General features: G+C 31.4%; 1 protein-coding gene across 2 annotated transcripts; it reads left to right on the top strand.

The window, feature by feature from the left end:
- Nucleotides 1–84: 84 nt before the first annotated feature.
- Nucleotides 85–3758, top strand: LOC143911937 (cuticle protein 8-like). Of its 2 annotated transcripts, none has more exons than XM_077431045.1 (6): nt 85–131; nt 2227–2638; nt 2716–2820; nt 2891–2987; nt 3057–3181; nt 3606–3758. In XM_077431045.1, exons 2-6 carry the CDS (start codon nt 2633–2635, stop codon nt 3675–3677), a joined length of 405 nt encoding a protein of 134 aa, XP_077287171.1. In that variant the 5' UTR covers nt 85–131; nt 2227–2632; the 3' UTR covers nt 3678–3758. The 2 variants fall into 2 exon arrangements, with proteins under 2 accessions (XP_077287171.1, XP_077287165.1); XM_077431039.1 differs by lacking the exon at nt 85–131 and adding an exon at nt 1354–1431.
- Nucleotides 3759–4015: the final 257 nt, after the last annotated feature.

Raw genomic sequence — 4015 nt, 5'->3', positions numbered from 1 at the left:
ATTGTTTCTTATCTTGCGAAGAATATATTTTGAAAAATAATCATCACAGGTCACAGAATTCGTTCCACGCATAAACAAACGATTGTATGTTCATATGTGTGTGAGATGATAGTCGCTGAAGATGTTAAAAGGCAAGTAAAAAATAATAAATGGGAGTTAAATTTTTAATATTGATGTCATCGTATAAAATTTATTCGTATATTTTGTATAAGATTGTTTCGATGTTGCTAAGATTAAGAATTTAGACTTTGACTTTTTCATACATTTTATTTTTATTAAGTTGATAGTGAATTAAATTTTCAAAATTTTCATATTCTTCATATTCTTCACATCGCACTAAAAAATCTTTTACATTAAATCAATTGTCTTTTCTTGTGTTTTTCTTCTTGTTTTTTTTTACCTAATATTTTTTTCATTTTTACGAATTTGGATTACCAAATGCAAAATCACTCAATGAGCAATTTCATGGATTACACTGAGCAACAAAAAAAGTGAACGGAGCGGAGACTATGCAATCTTTACTAAATTTGACTGCTTGAATTCGAATATGACAATGTTTTTTGGTGGTTTCTTCTCGTTTATGAGATATGAGAAAAAATTTGCAATTTTTACAGATTTTTGGCTTGTACATCTATAACTCAAAATCTAGTATTGCTGTGTCAAAAAAAAAATACAATTTATTATCTAGCGAATTTTAAAAGTAAAATTTATTTAAAATAAAAGCAGGATTTAATTCAAAATTTAGTATTTCTGTGCTAAAAGTGAGTATAACAATCAAAATTCAGATGCTTTTTTTATTAACCGTGATTTTTCAATGCTTTAAAATCCTTATAATACTAGATTTTGGGTTAAAGACTGTAATACAAAAAATTGTGCATTTTTTAAACGCTCATATATCATAAATGAGAAGAAACCAACAAATATCATTGTCAGATTCAAATTCAGTGGGTCAAACTTAATAAAGGTTAATAATTGATTAATTTCTGCTCCGGTAAGTAAAACACGTGATTTTTTTGTTGATCAGTCTCATCTTTCAGAAATCTATGTGAATATCACTTCATCTTTCAAAAATTCACTTAGAAGATGTGGAGGCGGAAAATAAATACAGCGGAGATGAAGTTGTGATTTGAAAAGAATATCATAGCTGAAGTGTAAGATCAAAGGCCTCTATAAAATTATTGATTGTTGATAAAAAATATTTATATTTAATGCCGAATTATGTATAAATTATTAATTTGCTGGTATAAATGCATAGAAATAAGCATTCTCCTAAACGCGCATTATCTAGTGATTCGAATATTATTTATTTTATTATTTTAGTTACACTGACAAAAGTTTATCGACTATGTTTCTGCTTCTTTTGTGGTATTTATCGCGCAGTGATTATTCTATTTTTAATTTAAGTGTGCTGAACCGAAAAAGGAATAATAAGTATTGGTTTAAATTTAAATAACGCAATATGTGTACAAGTCAATTTTTTGAACTTCTAGACCAGTATTTTAAAACGGGATAATATTTTTGGCACGGCTGTAAAATAAATTACACGACAAATGTCAAATTACATAACATCTTTAAATAGCTCGCACGACAGAATTGGCGTTCGTCCGGCAAATCAAACGTCAAACGGGTTGCCAGTAACAAAAATAAAATTTGATGTTTCAGTGAAATCATAACCAGTTACATTTTCACTGGTTATAGTTCAGTTAAATCATATCCAATTATATTTTCACTGGCCCCTATCGTGAAACTATAATTTTTGATAGTTGGATGATAGCGCGTCGCCCCGCTTCATATTAATTCCCAATCTTCTCATGGTCCACACATCGTAATATCCATCCTAACACATCGTAATATCTTAGCAGCCAACACATATTTATTTAAGGGTTAGGTTAGGTTAGGTTAAGTTAGACTTGGCCCTATTCATTTAATATTAGGTTGCTAGGTCGTTATTTAATTTTGTCAAATTTTATTTTTGTTACTGGTAACCAATTTGACGCTTAATTTGCCGGGCAAACACCGAATATGTCGTGCGAGCTAATTTAAAGAGGGGGAATTCGTTTTATTTGCAGGGCGAAATGTTTTAGAGATGAGCATTCGTATATAATATCGTGATAAATACCTAATTTGTCTGGAAATAGGGCTATTTTGCCGGGCCGATAAATGGTACCCTTTTAAAACTAATCAGATAGTTTATAAGATTTATTTTACTTATTCTCGTGGTTACAGAGAACATCTAAGAATGTGTGGGATAACTTTGTGATATTAAAATACACCTATGTACATATATGTATAGGTATATACGGAAAGTAAATTTCGATCAAATGAACCGATTTGAAATGAAATGCATCGATTCTATGTACAAGTAAAACTCCATATTTGCTATTGCATCATTACAAAGTATCGAGATAGCGACGACATGGTACGATGAATCTGGAGCTGAAGACCAGACGTGTGTACATATACCAAAAGCCCACATTCACTCTCTCTAGTCTCTAGTGGTGGTAATTAACATTTTTCTGCAAGTACCCTAACCCGTATAAGAGGGGACACTATATATGTACGTGGATCGCGTAATAGGTAGCTTCAGTTTCACCAATCCAAACACGGACTTCGTACACCGATCCTGAGAAAAATGAAGGTCCGCTCAGCCGTATTGCAGGAAAAATTTAATTTAATTTCCGATACAATGCTTAATACTGAATTTTTAAATTAAAGGTCGCTTCGGCCTTATTGATCCTGTGCGTGACCATCGTTACTAGTTCACCCATCGATTATGGCTTGGAATATGGTGGACACGCTCCCGTACATCATGAACCCGTGGTGAGTATATTGACATGATTGCAATGACCTAAAAATCCTATTTGAACCGTGCTAAATCGATTTTTTATAGGCTTACCCCAAATATCAATTCAACTATGGGGTGAAAGATCCGCATACTGGTGATATAAAGACACAACAAGAGGAAAGAGATGGCGATGTTGTCAAAGGCTAGCTCATTTACTATCTACATATTGAGTGGGTCTATTAGATATTAACGAATCGCTTTATTTCCATAGGCAGCTATTCATTAGTAGAGCCTGATGGGTCTACGAGGACCGTTAGCTATTCCGCTGATGATCATAATGGATTTAATGCGGTTGTGCATAAAAGTGGGCATGCAGTTCATCCCCAACTTAACAAGGTAATTATTTTTTATTGTATTTTGTTTGATTAATGATACTGCTTTGTTATATGTATACATATGTACATTCGTCGTTGTTTTTCGACGTTGATTAATACATATGTATGTTTTCAGTCAATCTATTAATCGATAGTTTGCATGTTGTATCCGTATATGTTCAAAATTAAAATGTGTGTACTGTATATTGTACATATATACTCGCATTTTAATTATTTTTTAAACTAGCTTTATACTTGATTATAAGCTAGGCAAGAAATGAAAATATGTATGTAGTGACCGATAGGCTAAATCAAATCAGTTTATTTTCCAGATTGAATTCTATTGAAACATAAATTATGTAATTACTCATTGAATTATTATCAACCTCTAATTTGTGGACACAAAAGTATATTCACAGTTATAATGAATCATTTATTTATTGCAGATCGCTGCAGTTGAACCTGTCCATTATGCGGTACCAGCCTATGAGAACGATGATCATTATGATATTCACTAAAATGCCAAAAGCATGATTATTTTGTATTATTTTTAAAATCTCATATGTCCTTTTTTTAATAAATGAAATTTTATTTAAATTAAATATTTTTTTTAAATCACCGTTATTTATTCGATAGTCGTATAATATGTAAGTCGCATAATAATACTCTAATAAATATTGGAAAAAATATTCGTTCATGAACATACTAGTTTGTTCATACACGAACTATTGGTTTTAGTTGAAGTGCTAATAGCTTCAAATCGAGTCACCAGGTGTCGCATGAAACTGTTGACTGTCAAAACGTTTGAAGTGTAAAAACCTTTGAGATGTCAAAACGTCAAGTATTGAAGGGGAAA

The sequence above is a fragment of the Arctopsyche grandis genome, chromosome 1 (genome assembly GCF_051622035.1).
Source record: "Arctopsyche grandis isolate Sample6627 chromosome 1, ASM5162203v2, whole genome shotgun sequence".
Lineage (NCBI taxonomy): Eukaryota > Metazoa > Arthropoda > Insecta > Trichoptera > Hydropsychidae > Arctopsyche > Arctopsyche grandis.
This window is presented reverse-complemented; position numbering and strand designations above follow the sequence as displayed.

Bases quoted from the DNA above. Each gene is read 5' to 3' on its own strand.
- LOC143911937 (XM_077431045.1), top strand. The intron at 2,988-3,056 runs GCTAGCTCATTT...TTATTTCCATAG, and splicing joins AGATGGCGATGTTGTCAAAG to GCAGCTATTCATTAGTAGAG. The intron at 3,182-3,605 runs GTAATTATTTTT...TATTTATTGCAG, and splicing joins TTCATCCCCAACTTAACAAG to ATCGCTGCAGTTGAACCTGT.